This window comes from Ambystoma mexicanum, chromosome 3q (genome assembly GCF_040938575.1).
Source record: "Ambystoma mexicanum isolate Mex_15411 chromosome 3q, UKY_AmexF1_1, whole genome shotgun sequence".
Lineage (NCBI taxonomy): Eukaryota > Metazoa > Chordata > Amphibia > Caudata > Ambystomatidae > Ambystoma > Ambystoma mexicanum.
Window position 1 is genome coordinate 201,024,466 of NC_090926.1, and position 20,966 is coordinate 201,045,431.

At 48.2% G+C, this 20,966-nt stretch overlaps 1 protein-coding gene across 2 annotated transcripts in view; it reads right to left on the reverse strand.

Annotated features, from left to right (window-relative positions):
• MYO1A (myosin IA) overlaps positions 1–20,966 on the reverse strand; it is a 331,231-nt gene that overhangs the window by 35,121 nt on the left and 275,144 nt on the right. For both annotated transcript variants that reach the window (XM_069653548.1, XM_069653550.1), the window contains exon 25: positions 17,783–17,889. In XM_069653548.1, coding sequence (XP_069509649.1) covers positions 17,783–17,889 — 107 coding nt within the window. The remainder of the gene's footprint in view (positions 1–17,782; positions 17,890–20,966) is intronic.

Genomic DNA, 20,966 nt, shown 5'->3' on the forward strand with positions numbered 1-20,966 from the left:
CAGGAGTCTTGCTCTGTAACCTCCGTCAGGTTGTGTTGTATTACGAGTCCTTGTCACTCTCACACGATTCGTACACTTGGCATTCCCAGGTCTGAAGTGAGTAGTGTACATTTGGCTGAAATACACACGGCCGCTCTGTTGCCCTGCTGTGGTAACAAACTGTGCGGGTTCACTGCATTTGGGACGCCCTCAACTCAACTTCTGCTGCTGCGGAATCTACACGACGACGAGGCGTCCCCTGCTCCCCTGAACCTGCCAGCACTGAAACTGACGCGGAGAAGCCTGGGTCTGCCTGCATCGGGGACCGGTGAGTAGCATCGCTAGGAACTGGTCGCCCTCCTGCAGGAGCCCATAGCTTTTCCCCGCTGTGTCTAACAGCACGCCTTTCCGTACTCGCGCTCTGCTTCTGCCCATAGTGGAGGCTGCGCTTGAGTCACGGAGCTCTGTTCATCTTCATTTGTTCACCGAACTAAACTGCCTGATTCCCTCGAAGAGACTCCCCTTTTTGCCCGTTGGTACCAGCGTGTGCAGGTACTTTTGAGCACAAGGCTCCACTCTTCGTAGGGCTCGGACTTCCTTTTAGTTAGGTGCCTCTGAAGACGGACTGGGTCTAACTATTATTCGCACTGCCTGTTTTCCTCCCCATCTAGGTGGTCTACACATTTCGTGCGTCTAACTCGTTAGACTTGTTTGTATTTGTATATATATTGTATTGGTTTGGTATGTGTTGGTTTACTGGAGTTTTATTGTGATTTCTCGCTACAGTCAATGTTACAAAGGCCTTGTAATAAATGTGTATATATTTTTAATATAACACCTGTTTGGAGTAATTTGTAAGTGTCCTTGCTTTGTGTGCTCATTGCGGGCTTTCAGTCACCCTCACCCCTCTTGAGACCTAGTCTTGACCGCCGCGATCGCTACCCTGATTGGTCTGGCTTGTCCAGAGGTTACCCTGTTCGAAGAAACTAGGCTGGCCTTCTGAACCTCTGCGCCTCCAGGACAGAGTTCAGAAATCCGTCTTAACACCCCACAGTTAAGAATGCAAGGGGGCTGTCTGGTGCTCTTTTGTCCTGCCCCTTTCCCCCCACTGAATTGCACGGGTCACCTTTGAGAAGAAGGTGAATTTTGCATTTCTCGATTCACGGCAAGTAAACAGAAGCATATCCTCTGCACATTGGTTATTTGCAGCAATTTCTGATAATCTGCCCCTATGTTTTCTGCATTTCTCCGTGTTTTCTTCCTTTGCTGCATCTATCAGGTGACTATTTAGATGAAGGCAGTTGTGCGACAGGGCACGTGCAATTCTACTTACAGCCAAAACGGAACAGTGATTATTAAAAATAGGGCTCAAGAGAAAAAGAGTGAGAGAGAGAAAATCGGAGTTAGAGAGAGCAGGAGGTCAGGGGGGAGATGGGAGAGAAAGGAAGAAAGAGGAAATATGAAACAAGGATAGTGAGGATGCAGAGAGAGAGATAGAGAGAGGGGGCTTAATGGCGAGATAGAGGGGGTGCAGGCGCTGCAGCGAGAGCATCGTCTGATGGCCCTACCACAGGCACCGCCTCCACAGTCTTGGGTTTCCCTTTCATAAATTACTGTTCTAGCATGTTTTGGCTTAGTGCTTAAATTGAAGGAAGGCAAAACTGCAACTCCCAGAGGCTAATCCTGGTAAAAAAAAAAAGTTCAAATATCTGGTCATTATGTGCAGGAAAACATGTATCACCTCCGATAGCCATGGACCCTCTCCAACCCCCAGGCACCTTCCCAGTCAGCAGGACCTTGTGAAGGCAGCAGGGCAGGGACATGTGATGGGGAATGGGAAGGGGCGGGGCACAGCAGCTGCGGGAACCGTGAAACGCGCAGTGCTGCGAAAAATAAAGAAACACGCCTGCCCGTACAGAAGCACAAAGTCGCTAAAACAAGACGTGTTACAATTACGCGCGAGATCGATGGTACTCCTATCACCGATTTCAGCAGGAAGAGCCGCTGAGGTGACTGGGCGCTACCGGGCTTCAGTTGTGTATGCGCCTCTCGCACTTATCCACACAAAGGGACTGGCTTCAGGGAAGGAACCCACAGGCGTTTGCAGATGTTTCTCTCCTCGGGCACAGCAGTTATCTGCAGGCAAAGGAGCTGCAGAGGAAGTGCATTAGAATGGCAACATATCTAGGAGTGTTGCAAAACTACTGCCCCCTTTTGGCTCCTAAGAAGACTTGTTTTCACACTAATTTCTCAAAATGTAATTCTCTCCTGCTAGGGAGATCAGATAAAAAAATAGACACAAAAGTAGGATTACCGTAAATACAAATAAACCTGTAGTCCTACTTCCATGTTGCTGGTCTTTTGCGGCGGGCGGGGAGGGGATAGCGCCGGGGAGGGGAAGAAAATGGGGACGGGAAAAGCATTTCACGTCCCCATTCACGCAGGAAGAGTCGCCTGGGACCCGATTTCGTGATTTCGAAATCGGGTCCCGGCAAAAACCGGGACCGTAACTCCCACCCTTGCAAAACACGGGCAGGTTTTTTTTTAAATAAAAAACTCCCGGGACCCCGGGACGCAGGGTAATTTACCCAGACTGTCCCGGGAAAACAGGGATGTCTGGTCACCCTATCTCCTGCCCGCTTGCTAGTCCAGGATTTTTTAATCCTGTTTCACATTTCATCCCTGTACTGTCCTTGTTGTTTGATTTCCTGTAATATATGCACCACTTTTTGTGCAGTACCAGAACACAAAGAGAGTTGGGTCAGAAAGGCATACATGGTGGGTCCACTAAACACTTTGGCAGTCTTGTCGACCACAGAGATTGGAGTGGGAAATCTGAATTGACCGAATTCCTGAGATCCACATGGAGAAGCATCGACAAGTCATTGGATATGATACCAGGCTTAATGAGCTCATCATCAATATGGCTGAATCCTGCAATCCTGATTGGAACAAAACGATATTTTGGCCTAATTGGTTCCTGGCCAGTGTAAGGAGGATTAATGACTTGTTTGAAGAAGGAAAATGGCGATAATTTCGAGAACTTAAAAAGAAATTTAATTTGAAAGGATGCACGTATGGAGAATACAGGAAACTAAGAAATGCTGTAAGCCTACAACATCTTGATTCTTCATATTTGAGGGCCTCTATGAAGGTTATAAGCAGGCAAGAGCATGTGGCTTCCAAAATGCATAACCTAAGTAGCAGCAACTCAGGCTGGAATGATAAGAACATGGCATCCTGGTCGCTTTGCCTGCAAGAGGAAACGACACAACAAAGGCGGGATGGTCTATGTAGAAACATTCCGAGAATGTCTTTAAATATTGGAGAAAGGGCACGACAAGTACAATTATTGACCAGAGTATTTTGGACTCCTGAACGTATGCATCGTCAAGGTTTGAGTACTACAGATGCTTTTTGGAATTGTGGTCTAGCACATGGCTCACTTGAACATATGTTTTGGGAATGCCATAAAGTAAGAGAATTTTGGAAAGGAATAACTGAGATAATGAATGGAGTCAGAAAAGAGGAAAAGGAGTTTAACTTTGCAACCTTGATTTTGGGCAAAGACACATATTGGAATGATTTAAATTACCACCAAGTGACGTGGATTTTGGGAGGTTCATTAGTTGCAAAAAGAATAATTATACGTCATTGGAAAACTGCTACATTCCCAACAGTAGAAATGTGGACGGAGGAAATGTGTTCATTACGTGGCATAGAAAGAGTTGTGATGTCGATGCAGCAGAAAGAAGCTTTTTGATACAATTTGGGGAGGTTTCCTGAGTTTTGTTCCGGATTAAGCTGGTAATGACAATTGTGACGCAGATTAAGATAAGTAAATTTTTGATTTACAACATTTGGATGATTTTACTCTTATGTGTATGTGACAATGTATTAGGTATGTTTACTGTTAAAACAATGTAAAGGGCTGGAGTGGTTCTGTGGTCTTTTTGTGTGTGTTTTTGGGGGGTTGGGAGGGTTTCTCCCTTTCTCTCTTGCCTTTAAATTAGACATTTAGATGATACACAGGGCTTAGGTGTGAGGGGGGTTTTATTATTTAATATGTATTGCAATACTCATGGTTAGGTCGTTTTCTCTGAATTGTATTCATTGTATGTTTGTATGATGGTAAATTGAATAAACTAGTTATACATTTAAAAAAAGGCAGACCTGAACTGAACATGCATCTGTCTCCTGACACAGGGCCATGTAAGCTCTCTGTAAAAGCTCCTCTGTGTTTCGGTCACCTACCAATAGTCATTGTGCACAGGATGATCTGCGTGTTGCGAGATGGGGCCATGTGGGGGTTTAGGTTTTGGCATGGAAAGGTGGCAACTCCAGTGCTAAATATAATTATTTTTTCACTCGCCCAAAACAAAGAAGTGGTAAAGTATCCCAGACCCCGCTTCATAGCAGCTCAATGAGGGTCTCCAGGTGGGGTGAGCAAAGGACAAACCCGGCCCCCTGGCAGGTCAATGGGGTCTCCTAGCTCCCTGGTGCTTGGCAGGTGCCAGAACCAGCTCCCCAGCAGCTCAATGGGGGACTCAAACCTAGCAAATGCAAGATGCTGCCCTCTCTACCTGGCTCTTGACAAACGCCAGAACCAGCTTTCCAGCAACTCAATGGGGGACACACATCTGGCAAATGCCAGACCCTGCTCCCTTGCAGCTCAATGGGGGTCATGAGTTGGGGCATGGAAATGATAGGCCGCTCCCCTAGCAGCTCAATGGGGGTCTCCAGGTGGGGCATGGAAATGCCAGACCCACCCCTTAGCAGGTCAATGGGGGTCCATAGCGGGCATCTGGAAATACCAGAGCTGGCTCTCCAATAGCCCAAAGGGGGACTCAAATATGGCAAATGCCAGACCTGCTACCTAGCAGCTCAATGGGGGGGTCTTCAGCTTGTGCCTGGCAAATGCCAGACCCTGCTCCCAAGCAGCTCAATGGGGGTCGCCAGCTGGGGCCTGGTAATGCTAGACGTGCCTCCTAGCAGCGGAGAGAGAGAGAGAGAGAGAGCGAGAGAGAGAGAGGTAGTCATCATATACTTCCTTTTTCATATGGCATACATATGTAGTTATGGCTATACCCAGTGCATCATATGACGGCCTAACATGCTTGCTCTCTCTCTCTCTCTCTCCCTCTCTCGTCTACGAGAGACACTCTCTCTCTTTCTCTCTCTCTTTCGCTCTCTTTCTCTTTCTTTCTCTCTCTCTCCTCTACGAGAGACTTTCTCTCTCTCCCTTTCCTCCTCTCTCTCTCTCCTCTACAAGAGACTCAATGTCTTTCTCTCTCTTTCTCTCTCTCTCTCTCTCTTTCTTTCTCTCTCTCTCCTCTACGTCTGTGTCTCTTTTCATTCTCACTCTCTCTCTCTCCTCTACGAGAGACTTTCTCTCTTTCTTTATTTCTCTCTCTCTCTCTCTCTCTCTCTCCTCTACAAGTGACTCAATGTCTTTCTCTTTCTCTTTCTCTCTCTCTCTCTCTCTCTCTTTCTTTCTCTCTCTCTCTCTCCTCTACGTCTCTGTCTCTTTCTCACTCTCTCTCTCCTCTACGAGAGACGCTCTCTCTCTCTCTCTTTCTCTCTCTCTCTCCCTCTCCCTCTCTCTCTCTCTCTCCCACGTCTCTCGCTGTATGTGGGTGAGAGTCATTGTCAGGTGTGTGTTTCTTAAAGCCACACCAGAACCAGCCGTAAAGCTGTACGACCAGAGGGAAAACAATCGTTATTTTGAGTGGGCAGCGCTGTTTTTATTGTTGAAAAAGCAGCTATTAGAAAAGGGAAAAGATTTAATTGTACTACCATTGTAAACTGGTTCTTTTTAAAAGTTTACAAGTTTAATTTGTAATGATTACTGGAATATATTAACTGTTTAGTCGTAATTAAAAAGTTACACTTATGTTACAGAGAAAACCACATTATCAAAGCCTAGAATAACCATATCGTTTTTTTTTAATGGAGGTTTATGATTCCAAGAAAAAACAGTCTGATACAAATCTATTGGAGTCTATTGAAAAACCCCTATGAAAACGAAGACACATATCATCAGTGAATGGGTCAACCTAGTTTGCATGAAATCAAAGAGCATTTTGGGAACATAGGAATAACCATACAACTTATATAATATGTCTGTGGTAAAAGGGCTGTGTGTTCAGTCACTAAGTACATAAAGCACACTGGGCTTGGTTCTTATTTCATGTTTCACAACACGAACACTAACCCTAACATTAAAATGTTTGTAGCATTGAACCATATAATATGCCGATTAGGACAGCCTGTGTAGTTGGATGTGAGATAGAATGGCTGTGCCTTCAGTCACACTTTCTGGGTTTACCTTTCGTTTGAAGAATTTTGAGCGTCAGGGTAAGGAAGACTGTGCACATACTCAGTTTCCAAGGCACAGACATCCTACAGTAATGAGTTATGGTACATCCTACAATATATGATTGAATGAGGAAGGAGCTCACCAGGACCAGTCAGTCTGCTTGCTGAAAACCTATGCACCGGGAACCTGAAGATCTAGGAATCGCCCTGTCTGCCATTCCAGTGTCATCTTGGTGCTGATGAATGTCATGTTTGAGCCTTGCTCCAATGGCTGGAAGCTGGACAGACCAGGGCCCACTTAGATTGCGTCCCTTTCCTTTGCAGGTCCTTTGCAAGTGGTTGTGACTACTCCGTCGGCCCCATCGCAACATCCTGCTTACGTGCAAGTGCAGCCTCTGTGTTAAGTCTGTACTGTGTCAAATTGGCTGCTGGGATGGCTACACTGTGCTTCCCTGCAGTATTTCGTGTGCAAGTGTGACACATATGCAGCATTGCAGTGTATTTCATCAGTGCGTATGCAAGGAATTCGACCATGCGCACAGTTCTGAAAGTGCCAGACTATGGTCAGGTAATTATTATCCAGACAGACGGCTGTGATTTTGGGGTTGCAGCAGTGTTAGCGCAGCTGAACTCTCAAGGGGTACAGACAGCTACATTAGCAGGCGATTGACAAAAAGTGAAAGGAACTGGGCTGTTGTTGAAAAAGTGGTTTACACAGTTGTGTGGGCCGTAAAGAAGCTGAAACCCTACATCTCTGAGTTGCACTTTACAATCCAGACAGACCACCGGCCTCTCTGATGGGTAATGGCCATGCAAGGGGAGAACCCTAAGTTTTCGCATTGGGCCATACCCCTACAGGGATTACATATGGATATCCAGAACAAACCAGGCTCCCAGCATGGAAATGCAGATGGCCTCAGCCATTCACCTTGATGATGAACCAGACCCTCGGTAGGGTGGTGGTTCACATGTTGAGGCTGGGGGGCATGTCAGGAATTCGACCAGCCGCACGGTGGATGCGCGCTCACCTAAGCTTTCTTTGAAATTGTATATGAAATTGAATGAGAGTAGGTCAACCTCTGGAAAATGTGTGGGGCTAATCTGCACACATTTTCTTATGCTCACTGCACAACATACACATAGACCTGTGTACTCTGGGTGGACACAGCCTACAGGTGCCGTCCTCCCTGTCACATTTAGTTGGAATGTGACACCAAGGAACAAATCAAGGCATCTCAAAAGGGGGAAGGGCAAAACCTTCCCCCTGCCAAGGCCAGCCTAATTAAATAACAACGGCTCCATGGATCTGCCTTATCCTTTGCTGGCCCTGCAGAAATGGTGGCAGCAATTAAACATAATTAGCATACTAATAGAGTATACTTCAAACAGGCCTACATGGGGCCTAGCTGCAGAGGCTAACAAAAGACAGGAAAACCCCAACAACCTTTGATATGCACTGTGTCAACCTGAAGCCAGCTCCCGCCCCTCGGTATCAAGGGAAGTTACGTGTCATGTCTGGTACATGTGTTTACATTAGGCAACCCCGACAGGGGGCCCCCATTCAGATGGTAGGAGTATGTGATTTGATAGAGACAGAAAGTATGCTCTCGCCACAACTTCAAGGGAGACCTGCCTTTAATCAGTAAACACATAGAGCTCAATTAACCAGAGAGACCCTTTGATCCACAACAGACAGAAAGATGGGTGGGACTTGGTAGTACATGTTTTCACCCCTTTACCTTTCCTGTTGCAAAGCACTCTGGTTATGACCTCATGCATAACAGAAGATTGTTGGTGGGGACCCAGGATAGGTTCATTAAGGTAGGCTTAGCCTACAACAATCACTGAGGCCCATTTGGCTTTAAAGGTGGGATGAGCCCCTCTTTTGGCAGATCGTCTGAAGACCACAAGGAGTAGCAAGAATAACTTATTGGGACCCTGGCTGAAGGTACAATGTGCCTTACATCATCCACCATTGATGGAAGGCCAGGAACTCCAAGAGGGAAGCAGGATCCCTCCCCTAAACATCTCCCAGGGAACAGAGGGAGATACTGAATCCAGAGGACCCTCCAGCAGCTCCAGAACCGTTACCCAGACACCACACAGCGTTCCTTGCTAGGCTCTGCAAGCAAGCTTCCTAGGTGGGAAGTGTGATGCTGGAAATGCATCGGAGGGACAGGGACTCCGTATCCTTGTCCTTTACTGTTTTTATCGCGTGTTCTGTCGTGTTTTCCGCGCAGGAGTTCATGTGGGACTCCTGGCGGTGCAGCTCTCTCTTTTGGTTTGGTGAACAGACCCATGGGATACCCTTATGGCACCCATGGGTAGGGGCACAACCCTGTGCCCCTAGTGTGTGTTTTTGGGCCCCTGTGTGTGACCCACAGAGCAGGGTACGGGCTGGTGGCAGCTCAGTGCTGAAATGACTGGTGTTCTGAGCGTCCTCCATTTTAGGATGCCCAGGCCCTGTCATTGGAATCGGTAGATTCCTGATGGAGACAAAATGGCCCCCATGGCCTCTTGCCTTCCATCACCTGTTTCCCTGATCTTCCCGAAGTCCCGGGAAGCCCTGCCTCTGTCCCTTCCACCTGACTGGCTGTTGGGTGGAAGTTCCGTATATGGTAGTGTGGGGAAGTGCTGACCAGACTGGCTGGAGCCTTCTCAACGACTGTATGTTGTGGGTACGCCTGTGGGTGTGACCTGGGTGAATGGCGTGTGTGACGAATATACATTCTATGTTGTGACTGTCTAGTATCTGGTGTTTGACACAATGGTTGAGACAGCCCTGCCCGAAACCGGTATGAATGCAGTTTGGAGTGTTGAATGGCTCGGTACTTGTCCCAATAAACATAACTTGTTGTGAGTGTCTGGAGAGAAGTGAATGGCCTGAATCCCTCGTGTACCTGATTGGTTGCCTGCCTGCCTGCATGAATGCCCGTAGTCGTGATTGGATGCTTGAGTGCGACCCAGCGGAATGAATGGGAGATCAACAGTATATCTGGGGGCCTCTCACTGTTAGGAATAATGTTCAGAAGCTGAAGTGCACTATGACAAGTAACTGGAGTGAATCTTAACCTTGAGCCCTGCTGGACGAGAAGAATTGCTGTTGCTCTCCTTCGCAATCTGAAAACTGCTGTGCTTCAAGAACTGACCCAGAGAGGACCTGGTAAGGCGCCCTCTTCCCGAGCTACCAGGGACCATCGTGCACAGCTGATGTTTGCCTAAGCTCCCTGGTAGACAGACCTTCGACAGGCTGCCGACCCGATACGGGGACTGCCGCGGAACTCCAAGGAAAAGCGCCCAGACTGTTGTCCGTCACTGTCGTCGACCACCATCGCTGACTGGAGCCACCGTGCTCCCGTTGCCTAAGAAACTTCCGTGATCCAAGGACGCTCTCGTCCGCATCGTCGCCGCTGTATCCTGCTGGAGAAGGCCTGACCGTCGACGCGCCGAGGAGCATTCACCGGTGGGTTTCCCGCCACCCAAAGACTACAGAGACGCCGACGACTCGATACCCTTGCTGGGCCACAGTTCTTCAACTCTTTGCGGTCCAGAACTATCGACACTGAGGTGCCCCGCACGCCTCTTCCTTGCAGGACGTTTACGCTTCCCCATCAACGAGCACCACTAGAAACGACAAGGACACCTCACCGTCGTAGCTCGACCTGTTCTCCGTCGGACGTTCGACGACCCTTGACTCGACACTCAAGAAGGGTTGTCGATTTCCTCGACGTGGAACGCTACAACACCAAGGTACTTTGGGGTTGCAGAACTATTGGGAAGTCTAAGGGTGAACAATATATGGACTGGGCTTGTATCTATCTTCTACAGGTTGCCCAGGTGGGGGGATCTCCACACAGAGCTGTGTTTAACGGTAGTTACCAGTATTCTGCCTATTGCTCAACCCTCCTGCTTTCCTTCCTCTCTCTACTGGTGGTTTCCTCTTTATTTGGTCTGTGTGTCATTCTGACCGTATGCACTTTAATAAGATCTAATAACGTTAGTGGTACCACTTTAGAATTGTACTTATTTACCATTGTTGATTTCCGGAGTACAAAGTGAGTTATCGTGATCGTGTATATGACTTTGAATATTAATTATATAAAGACTGTGTTTTAACCGATACAGTGTGTGGACATTCCTTCGTGGGGGCTTGGGGACTACACTATACTTAAGAACCAGCTCGCATCACCTCCCGAGAAGCTAGGCCTTGATTGCTCGTCCATTGCTACTGTAATAGAGAATCTTGGCAGGGATCTCTGTGCCTCCCCTCGACCATATAGAGAGCGGAAGTGCAGACCCCCCCTCCGGTCTTTACAGGAAGTGCCAGAGAGTCTCTGGACCAAACCAAGGACAAGGCCATTGCCTGCAACACTCTCCTCAGCTTTGGGCCATCTGCCTTAAAAGATGGCACGAGCCCAGGGAAAAGCTAGGAGGAGTGCACCGATAAGCATAAACCAGCATCCACCTTAAAGGACATTTTTGAGGCAGTCGAGCCCCTCGAGCTGCAACTGACTTCACCGCTAACTGTTGTCACGCCGCATTCGCTCATGCCATCCGAGACGCCTCGACCAGTGCTTCAAACCCACCAACCAGCACTGAGACAACAATTCCTGACCCTGAGTTGCCCTGTAGGTCATCCTGCAGCCATCCATCAAGGCCTTGCTCGCTGAACTGCCTGCTACCTGATAACTGCAGCTGCCTCCAATCTTGAACTCTGTCACAGAAGCTGCAAAGTGCCCTGAAACCAACTCGACGCTGTCGAGCAACAAGAACTTCTACAAGCACAAGGTACATTGTGGTTCTGTCCCCCTGGTCCTTCTCCCAATGCCCCTAGTGACATTCTACAACCCATTGCTCAACTTGTTTTGAAACCAAGTATCCTTGAACTATTGAGATGCATTACTTGACCAACTACCATCCTATCAGTATCCAGAGTGCATCCATTTTCCTTCTTGAAATTGTCTTTCCTCTGCATTCCTTTACAGGGTGGGTTGTATTTTGTAATGTGCCAGAGATGTCTGTTGAACAACAATAACGTTGACTCCTTCTCTGAGTATGTCAACAGGAAACCAACAGAATGTGCTGAATGTTGTTTATTAAACCGCTGTGTATATTAATTTAAACACTTGCCTATATTCTAGACGCCACATTGTCACGATTAGGATTGTGTTTTAGTATGTTTTTACAATTAGACTGACTAATCAAGCTGTCTTTTATATTTACAAATTGAATTATGAATAAACTAACACTTTGTATTCTGATCATTATTATACTAATTGAATCTTTTGGTCTAACTGTTACAAAGCAAGCAAACTTCCTTTTGTTACATTAATGGTTTACCTCCCGCAGAATAAGGTTGAGGATTCACTTGTAGTGAATACATTTGGGGTTCCCTCTATATATACGAAGAACAATAATAAAGACAATCTTTTTATACAACCTTGAATGGACAGTCCCTTTTATCATTGGGTAATAGTTGTATTTTCGCTGCGTTGCAACTAACCGACGATCCACGGCCTTGCGGAGATAAGCCTGCTGTTCCGTTCATGTTACAAAAATTGGACAAGGAGGTTTATAATCGACTTGTGTTTCAAATCTGTTCTGATCCCTTCTGGTGTACTAGAGGTGTGGGACTGATTAATGGTTTAGAAACCGATATTGATCCCTGGATCACTGGTGCCCGGGAAGTTGATTTGTCACTTTGTGGGAGCGCACTTTTGTAACGTCTGTGTGGGGTTAGGTATCCACTGTTCTTTTCCTCCTCTCACAGCTTAGGTTGTGTGTCTGGGTGTAGTGTCTGTGTGGGGCCTGTGTGATATAAGGACTGGCAGAAGCTCAGGTCTTCAGGTTCCTCCCACACCATGTCCTGCATGCCATGTGGGGAGTGGCGTGTATGCAAGGGTCAAGACCTGAAAAAAGTGGGGGGACTATAACATACCAATTGAATGTGGTGTCACCAGAAACTAGCATATCAAGGTGCCCTCTTAAAAAAGTGGTGGGACTCCTGAAAAAAAGTGGAGGGGCTCCATCCATCTGCATGTACCTTCGACTTGAGTCCTGCGTTTATGAATTTTTGTGTTGTGTCTTCATCCAGGCACGTCGATACATGTCAAGGGATTTAACAAAGCCGTTGATCTAGTTCAGACATGTTTATTCAAAAGAATATGTTTTCCAATTTATAGTGCAAATCCCAACTAACTCTTGAAGAGATAGTAACAGCATATTCCTGCTTCACATGCTGTGATATGCCCAATCTCTACTTCAAATGCTGTTGAGGCATAAGTTATTTTTCTATGTTGTTGGCAGCCATCACAACAGGATGCAGTGGGAAGGAAGGGACCAGAGCAGCGGCCAAAAGGAGAGCAGGGAAAATAGCGAGGGTGAGGGAGTGCTAATGAATGTGAAAGGCGGGGTTAACAAGAGAGAAGCAGGGAGGGGGCACATGCACAAAGAGCAAGCATTGACAATGCTAACAGTTTTGTCTTTTGTGTAGGTATGGGAAAGGCATTTGCAAGGCATTGCCGTATTGGCATTAACTGGTCATCGACGGCAGCAACTGCAAAATGGTGCGAGTACCTGGGCATATACTAGCAGTACCTTGCAAATACCTAATACTTATACACAAGGCAAAACTGTTGGCTTTGCCAATGCATGTTTTTAACAGGATTTCAGTCGAGGGCACGCATAGTGTTTATAAATCAAGTGGATGAAAGCAGACCTATTACACCAGTAGCGCCTTTACATCTCCAGTTAAATCATTAACTTTCGGAAGACTACTTTAAATAAATACTGGCAGGCACTTCGAACTCAATGGGCCTCATTCCGAGTATGGCGGTAAGGGATAGCGGCCACCGGTAACGAGACCGGTGGCGGTAATCCCTTACCGCCATACTCCGAGTTCCCTTTGCGCCCTCGCCCTTAACGCCTGCTTTGAGCAGGTGTTAAAGTCGAGGGCGCAAAGGGGCCTCCAAGCCAATAACGGTGACCGTAATGAACGGTCACCGTTGTTTGCATCTTCCCCATTCCCATTGAGCCCTATGGGGGCTCATTTGGGAATGGGGAAGAGCCTTGGTGAATGGGGAATTACCGCCCCGCCAACCTTGGAATGGGGCGGTAATTCCGCCATCCACCAAGGCGCTGCCGGTCCGGGTACGGCGTCAACCAAGGCGTTAATAGCGCCATTGGTTAGCACCGTCCTCGGAATGAGGCCCAATGTTTGACCCTAAGGCTTGATAAACCTACCTCAAAGAGATCCTAGGATGATGTGTTTTGGGCAGAGTGGCACTGGGAGTGGGTGGGAATGGTCATAGGGATGTGCATGGCCATTGGTAGTCAATGTGTGCGTAAACAACCAAACAGCACCTACCAGCTTTTTATCCCTGCTCATATGCCATTTCTCCCTAGCTGTATTCTAATGCAATCGTTTCTCATTACAGGTGGTGCTTTAGCACCACCGAAAAGCCAAAACTAAAAATGACAGTATGGAAGGGAGTAGCACAGAGGCTTGAAATGAACACAGGGGCATACCAATAGTGCAAGCCTGCATTCCTAGCCCCCTGAAAGGCTAGTGCTCCTCCCCAGGGTGCAATTTTTTAAAATAAACCAAACAATATATATGTTTAGATTGTGGTTTGCAGACAGTAAAGCTAAAGCTCCACAAACAAAAGAACGCCTGATGTAGCCTGTTATAAAGTCTGTTTGGTGGTCATTCATGCTGGCACTCACACACAGACCTGCTGTGGAGTCATACGTTGTTCCAGGAAGCTTTATGGTACATTCTGTACATATATACACCATCCAGTTTTTCTTGTGCTATGTACCTTGACAAGAAGTACAGGAAAGGGACAAGGAGCGTTATTGGACTTACATACATACACCAGCCATCCTACCATCCCAGCTCAGGCCCCCAACTGACACTCTCAGAACATTCACTCACAGATCCACCCAACATTCTCCTGAGCTGCATTCATGCATCAACATTCTGATAGCAAGCACTCCAGGCCAGTGACATCACATGACCAGACTACATTACAACATAGCCCGATGCACAGTGTGTCAGGCTGCAGCCCTGTGGACAGCAGACCGCACGCCACAATGGAGCAGGCAGCAGAACGGTAGGTGGGGAGCGGAGGCGCGCAGGTGGAAAGGGGTACAGGAAGGAGGTGTAATGGCCATGGAACGTGAACTAGTGTTCAGGGAGAGGGGAAATCCCAATAATGAGAAGGAGGAGAAAAGCAAAGAGCAACTTTGCAGGGCGCGGCCCTCGCCGGGCAGCCTTCCGTAATGCTGCTCTTATGGGTGCGGTCTTTGGATCTAGAGCACGTGGTTATGGGGCCTAGGGCATGGCACACTCTGACCTGTGCTTTCTGCTTGCAGATGGGGTGGATTGTCTCTGCAGTGACCTGCCCAGTCTATGCCTTGTCCTTCCCCCCAGGACCCAGGGCTCTCCAATGCCCATGTCTGGAGGTCTTACTTCCATGCAGATATGCACCTCGCAAGCAACGGCATTATTACACTCCAGAGGAACAAGAAGAAAACGGTTCCTTCCTGTAATCACGCCTGCTCAGCATTTCAACTCTTTGTAGGTTAACATGCATAGAAAAACAGCCCACTATCTCAGAGAGATTCCGCCCTTGGCGTCTTGGGATATCCCGAAAAGAAGGCTGGGAATTATTGATCTAGGTGAGGGCCTTTTCAGAGGAAACCTCAGACCAGGGGATCACTTTATCATTGGATATTAAAGAAGCGGTTTGAGGCCCATGGGTGGTGCCAGGCATGGGATTGGGAGGGCCGAAGCCCTCCCACCACTTTGATGCAGCAGTCATCAATATGCTGTGAGGCCCAGCTCGGGCTCATTTGTCATCCCGCAGAGCAGTGTATTTACTTACTTTTAAACATACTTTTAAACTTTAAACGTAAGTAAATACACCGCTCTCCAAGGTGAGAAAATAGTTTTTTACTGTGACTGCAGCCTCAGGGGATGATACCAATAGACCCCCTAATGTGGAAGCTAAAGGCTTAACTGCTGAGCTCATCTTTTAGTTGGCCCAATTCCTCCAATGATTAGCGTTCCTTTGTTTAACTAAATAGCCTGTGAGATGCCGAGGCATAGACAGGGAAGGGCCTGAGAGGGTAGAGAAACAGGTAAGAAAAAAATGCGTTTTCTGTTTGTGTGTATGTGTGTATGGTATGTATGAATATATGCATGCATGTCAAGGTGTGTGTAAGTGTGTGCATGAGGGGGTGTCTAAGTGCCAGGGGCGTCATTTAGGGGTCGCCAGAGGTCTCCCTTGCGACCTCTAAAAAAAAATAAAAGAAAAAAGATTTTTTTTTTTTGTAATGCAAGATCCTGGGCTGTAGCCAACACCATGTGGCTCTTTACTTCTGGAGTGGCTGGCTTTCTTGTTCAGGCCCCTTAAAAATAAGAACAGGGGTGCCACACGTCTAACACTTTCAGCACTGACCCTAAATAAGAAAGAATAGGAATACCAAAAAACGTGTCTTTCTGGAATTCTATACAATAATTGCTAGACTCATTAAAGGTTTATTTCAGGCACACTTCAGGGGGTGAGTCACTGATTTAGTCTGTTCTTAAACGCCTCAACTCAGCCTTTCATCCTTCTGAGGTCGATAAATGAGAACCAACACAGGTTGGGTGATATTGGGTGTATATTTTTTCTATATGAAGCACTTAAGCATAAGTGCTATATAATACATCATGGACGTCTGCTTGCATTCAGAGTAATTTGGTAATATGGGCCTATGCACACTGATCTTAACGATACATATGGCGATTCATTCTTGCATGAAACGCACATCACATGATAGTGATATGGTAACCATATTTTTCGTAGTGTACAATGCTATGTGATGCCACTTCCTGCTTTGTCAACGGTTGAAAGGTCGTGTTCCATCGCTTCCCACGGTATCACTTCGGGGTGGGGTCAAATGACATCACTTCCTGTGATGTCATCAGGGGTCAAGGGTCGTGTGGTGTCACTTCCGCTACACCTGGCATTTTGGTGAAATGATGTCCCTGGTAAGTGCATGCGTATAAATAAATGCATTGTGAATGGTGTACATGGGTGCGAGTGTGCTTGTGAATGTGAATGCAGTGTGAATGTTCTGGGTGCTCGTGTGAATGACAGAAAGTGTGTGTGTGTGTGTGTGTGTGTGTGTGTGTGTGTGTGTGTGTGTGTGTGTGTGTGTGTGTGTGTGTGTGTGTGTGTGTGTGTGTGTGTGTGTGCGTGCGTGCGTGCGTGCGTGCGTGCGTGCGTGCGTGCGTGCGTGCGTGCGCGCGCTCGGCCTCGGGTATAAAATTGTCTCGGGCATGGCCCACATTTGCAAATGGCAATTCATTCCTTTTGTGACAGACTGTGTGAATAGTACCCAAGGGGGAGTCTTTTGATAAAATGTGATAAAATGTGATGCAAATTGTGCATTTTAAAGAGTATTTCTTCAGCAACACTTGTAAAAACTACTAGCCACATAGTGAAGTAGCTCATCAAACTGGGCCACATTGGCCAAAGAAGTGGCCTACTTCGACCAGAAAAATTGGCGTTTTTGGTTCAGGCATTGCCCTATAGTCCAGTCTAAGCCTGGCGCGCGCATTGGACTATGGCATGTTTTACTGGAAGTTTCTGGCAAAGCCAATTTGAGTGTTATTATGTGAAGGAGGGATTGTAGTAGGGGAAGGGTACTGCAGGGGCTTGATGTAAACGTTCCAAGACATTGCTCCCATATAGGAATGGGCTCTGTGGTGTAGCATAAAGGTCAGTGATCAGGATCTTCTTGGACTTAACCCCATTATGATTTAACAGGAACTTCCTCCCACCATCACATTTCTTGGGAGCAAAGTGCACTGGCAGCATGGACATCTTTACTCTGCTTAAAAAAGAGTCATGGATTGGAAAATGGAGAGTCTCTACAAAAGAGGGGACCAGAGCAGCGGCCAAAAGGAGAGAGGGGAAGAGGGTACGGGAAGGGGGTGCTAATGGAGGGCTACAAGGCCTGCATCAGAACCAGACCTGTATCCATTTTTACTTGAGTCTTGTCGTGAGACTGTGGGATTATGCAAGGGCAGTTCTAGGGTAAAGCAGGACTGGAGGTGCGGCATGGGCACCCCATGCAGAATAATTCTGGATTCTCCCCAAACCCAAGCATGGTTCTGCCTGCACGGACGACCTACTGTTGTGGTTGTGTGTTGTCTGCAAGGAAGGGAGATGCACTGACTGGCTGAATGTACTCTTATCTTGCTAGCATCTCTGAATGCTGATAGGATGCGGGTGCAAATCTGTGAGTGACAGGTGAGGAGAAGGCTGAGCAGTGCTTCGTGTCTGAAGGTGTGTGGCCTATTCGTGTATTATTTTCAAGAGTAACTGGAACTAGAAGTAACTGTAGATTTCTCAAATAAACTACATGGACATTTCCTGGGGCGGGTCTGTGTTTCTAGTAAATTATTCTTCCTTCAAATTACCGCACCCACCTCTTGGGGTAGGATGTCTTCTTGTCTTTGAAGAGCTCACTGGCGCACAGCTTGTCTTCCAAGATGGCTTTCCTCTGTGGAGTCAGCTGGTCACGGTACTTCTTACACTGGCGACAAAAGAAGAAGGACAATGTCATTAACCATGCTGTACACAACCTAAAGAAAGGGCATGTGTGTAGACCCCTCTTAGGAGTGAGATACTAGACGGGACCCCTGCAGATCCCCCTGCCCTAGTCTCCCCTTCACTTACCCTGGCCCTTGGGTTTTTTGGCTACTGCCGTGAGAGTAGGCAGGTGCTGGTAGACAAAGCGTGTTGTGTTTTGATGCACTGAAGGTGAGTTGCGGTGCTTGGTTTTAGCAGTGAACACGGTGCAGAGACGACGCACATGTTTAGTAATATGCATGAAAAAGAAGTCCCCACACTGTTGCTGGATCCTCATGCAGGTCATGGCAGAAAGACCCTAACTATGTGTACTGACGTCAACTGGCGTAGTGAGTCGACTAAATCATGTGACCACTGAAAGGATCTGGGACCAAGGCTCAAGTCGAGGGTACACGCGGGTGGACAGAGTCCACCCCCTTTTTTTAGAGACAAAAATGACTACCATTGAATGTTCTCTTTAAATTTATTAAATAAAGCCAACCTCGTGGATCAAACCTCAGTCACCAGGTTTGCAGGCAGGACACTTCACCAATGCACTATATAACCTGATGAAAAATAACAAACAACTAAAGGTGAAATGTCTCATTTGGCCACTGCAAATTCCAGGGAAAACATTTGTATTGGTTCTTGGAGTTTAAAAGAAAATATCCTCTCTTGGTTTTGTGTGTGTGTTGATTTTATGAAAGGCAAACGCCATTCGCCCTGTGCTGTTTGGGTGGTTATGCAAAGCCAATTTAATGAAATGTGCATATTTCACCTTGATATGCTAATTTCTGGCGATGTGACATCCCATTGCGTTTGTTGATGAGTCCCCCACATTCATTTTTAGGACTTGACCCCTTTCTGGGACCCAAGGTTGGGCTAGTGGGTTCAGTAAAGGGATCATTCTTGCAGGAGGGTGGTACCCTGAGGCCCTGCGTGGGGCGTCATGGTGCAGTCGAGAGATTGCTGAAGGGAGTAGTTGGGATCTGGAAGCTACAGCCCTCCCTTGGGCTAGTGGGTTCAGTAAAGGGATCATTCTTGCAGGAGGGTGGTACCCTGAGGCCCTGCGTGGGGCGTCATGGTGCAGTCGAGAGATTGCTGAAGGGAGTAGTTGGGATCTGGAAGCTACAGCCCTCCCTTGGGCTAGTGGGTTCAGTAAAGGGATCATTCTTGCAGGAGGGTGGTACCCTGAGGCCCTGCGTGGGGCGTCATGGTGCAGTCGAGAGATTGCTGAAGGGAGTAGTTGGGATCTGGAAGCTACAGCCCTCCCTTGGGCTAGTGGGTTCAGTAAAGGGATCATTCTTGCAGGAGGGTGGTACCCTGAGGCCCTGCGTGGGGCGTCATGGTGCAGTCGAGAGATTGCTGAAGGGGGTAGTTGGGATCTGGAAGCTACAGCCCTTCCTTGGGCTAGTGGGTTCAGTAAAGGGATCATTCTTGCAGGAGGGTGGTATCCTGAGGCCCTGCGTGGGGCGTCATGGTGCAGTCGAGAGATTGCTGAAGGGGGTAGTTGGGATCTGGAAGCTACAGCCCTCCCTTGGGCTAGTGGGTTCAGTAAAGGGATCATTCTTGCCGGAGGGTGGTACCCTGAGGCCCTGCGTGGGGCGTCATGGTGCAGTCGAGAGATTTCTGAAGGGAGTAGTTGGGATCTGGAAGCTACATCCCTCCCTTGGGCTAGTGGGTTCAGTAAAGGGATCAATCGTGCAGGAGGTTGGTACCCTGAGGCCCTGCGTGGGGCGTCATGGTGCAGTCGAGAGATTGCTGAAGGGGGTAGTTGGGATCTGGAAGCTACAGCCCTCCCTTGGGCTAGTGGGTTCAGTAAAGGGATCATTCTTGCCGGAGGGTGGTACCCTGAGGCCCTGCGTGGGGCGTCATGGTGCAGTCGAGAGATTTCTGAAGGGGGTAGTTGGGATCTGGAAGCTACAGCCCTCCCTTGGGCTAGTGGGTTCAGTAAAGGGATCATTCGTGCAGGAGGGTGGTACCCTGAGGCCCTGCGTGGGGCGTCATGGTGCAGTCGAGAGATTGCTGAAGGGGGTAGTTGGGATCTGGAAGCTACAGCCCTCCCTTGGGCTAGTGGGTTCAGTAAAGGGATCATTCGTGCAGGAGGGTGGTACCCTGAGGCCCTGCGTGGGGCGTCATGGTGCAGTCGAGAGATTGCTGAAGGGAGAAGTTGGGATCTGGAAGCTACAGCCCTCCCTTGGGCTGGTGGGTTCAGTAAAGGGATCATTCTTGCAGAAGGGTGGTATCCTGAGGCCCTGCGTGGGGCGTCATGGTGCAGTCGAGAGATTGCTGAAGGGAGTAGTTGGGATATGGAAGCTTCAGCCCTCCCTTGGGCTGGTGGGTTCAGTAAAGGGATCATTCTTGCAGGAGGGTGGTACCCTGAGGCTCTGCGTGGGGTATCATGGTGCAGTCGAGAGATTGCTGAAGGGGGTAGTTGGGTTCTGGAAGCTTCAGCCCTCCCTCTCTGCCTGCCCGGGTTTGTTGAGGTGATGGCTGAGCTCCGGTGAGGTTACTGTTCGCTGCTGTCAGGGGGTGGAGTAGCGGAGTGCCATCTCCCATCCTCAGGAATATTGTGCTGTAGGTATGCAGAGTCGGCAAAATGAGTGGTCCTTGTGGAGGGATCAGGGGGCAGGAATCTAGGCGGGACCCGGGTGCTGAGTGAGCGCCTGCGGATGCAGAGGCCTGTGGAGGGGTGCCTTGCTCTGCGACGGCAGGCGGGTAGGTCAGTTGCGGCAGTTTTGGATGCCCATGGAGTCTCCACAGGTGCTGTCAGAGTGGTGTGTCAGCGCCCATGTCGTTTCTGATTATTGCTCTTGAGGTGTCGTTGAGGCGCTGACCTATGAACGACCCAGTGTAGCATGGGATTGTGTGAGATGTGCAGTCTTGGCAGATGGTGCAGTGCTTGTAGGCCCTCCCATGACTGTTCATTGTTTGTGGGTGTGGTTTTCGGGTGCATGACCATTGTAGGGGCTCTTGTAATGGTAAGGCGGCCATGCTCGCTTGCTCGTGGTGGCAGAGCCATTCAGTGTCACCCCAGTCATC